Source organism: Phaethon lepturus, unplaced genomic scaffold (assembly GCF_000687285.1).
Source record: "Phaethon lepturus isolate BGI_N335 unplaced genomic scaffold, ASM68728v1 scaffold2736, whole genome shotgun sequence".
NCBI classification, from domain to species: Eukaryota; Metazoa; Chordata; class Aves; order Phaethontiformes; family Phaethontidae; genus Phaethon; species Phaethon lepturus.
This window is the reverse complement of record NW_010548123.1, coordinates 16,787-18,037: the sequence shown is the minus strand read 5'-3', so window position 1 is coordinate 18,037 and position 1,251 is coordinate 16,787. Positions and strand designations below refer to the sequence as shown.

Below are 1,251 nucleotides of genomic sequence, written 5' to 3'. Positions count from 1 at the left end.
TAGAGACTAATAGTTATTATCAACAATAATAAAAAGAGAATTAAAGAAAATTAAAGAGGCCACTGTTCACACACAGTGAACGCTCCTTCCTGCTTTGGATGGAAATGCATGTGAGGTTGTTCCTTTTTTATGCTTAATATACAGTTGCCTTATTTAGCATACATAGTACTATGGCTTATAATAAAAGTTGTGTAGTCTGCAGCTTTTTAATCTTTACATCCATTCAGAGGCATCTACTGGATGTGACTATGTACAAAAAAAGGAATGGATTGAAAGAGGCAGTCAGAAGGGAAAGGGAAGCAAAGGGACTCCCAGTGAGCAGTAGAGGACAGAGGTGGGGAGGGCTGCGTGATGGATGGCAAGATTCTAAATCCCCATTGGGCAAAAGAGAAATCCTTTGCAGTACTGTTTATGCCCATCTAACAGTCTGCAGGTATTACTTCTTGAACATGTCCTGCAGGGGCCCTGGTAGGTATTTGATGACTGTGTCTAGAATGCTCTCTTCTTCCTCCTCCTCCTCCTCCCCACAGCCAGGAGGGATTGCCTTCTTTGGGCGTGTCAGACTCCCTTCAGCATTAGCTTCCAGTGCAGCTTGGGCCTCTGCTTCCTTTTCTTCCTTCTTCTTTATCCCATACTGCAGGGGAGAGACAACACATTGTCAGCCACCTACTGAACAGGATGGATGATGAAGCCAGCCATCACACATGGCTGCAGTATGAACATCACTGTTAGTATTCTGCTTTTTCTCTTTCATACAGACACCCAAAATATCAATCCTAACAACTCCCCCCTAAGTTCAGCCCAGTGGATGGACAGCTCTCACAAGAGAAGATGGTTAGATGCTCAGATCACTCAGAAACAAGCACGGGAGAGACTTTCGGACTATACATCTGTGGGCCTAGCAAAAACAATACAATCTTTATGTTAGTAAAGTTTTGGAGTTGTATTCTGCTGGTGTTGATCCTCCTCTTTTCTGTTAACAAGTCTGATGCTCAAGTCCATCACCCACAATGATTTTGAAATTCCATCTATAACATTGTGTAGTAAAAGCTTATGGATAGGGCAAAACTTTAGGAAAAACATAACTATCAATAAAAGAAAGCGAACAGGATAGGACAGACAGGCAGACTGCAGTGAAAATGACAGTTTTACATATTTTCCTGCAGGAGATGATACCCTACACAACCCCATCCCCGTTCTTTTGGTATAAGTGGGATAGAAAGACCTCTTAGTGAAAATAAACCTTCATGA

At 42.2% G+C, this 1,251-nt stretch overlaps 1 protein-coding gene across 1 annotated transcript; it reads right to left on the bottom strand.

Annotated features, from left to right (window-relative positions):
• Nucleotides 1-436: 436 nt before the first annotated feature.
• Nucleotides 437-634, bottom strand: LOC104622920 (complexin-1; the record flags this gene model as incomplete). Its single annotated transcript, XM_010289846.1, has 1 exon — nt 437-634. A coding segment is annotated over one exon (198 nt), but the record flags the coding sequence as incomplete, so codon positions are not given.
• Nucleotides 635-1,251: the final 617 nt, after the last annotated feature.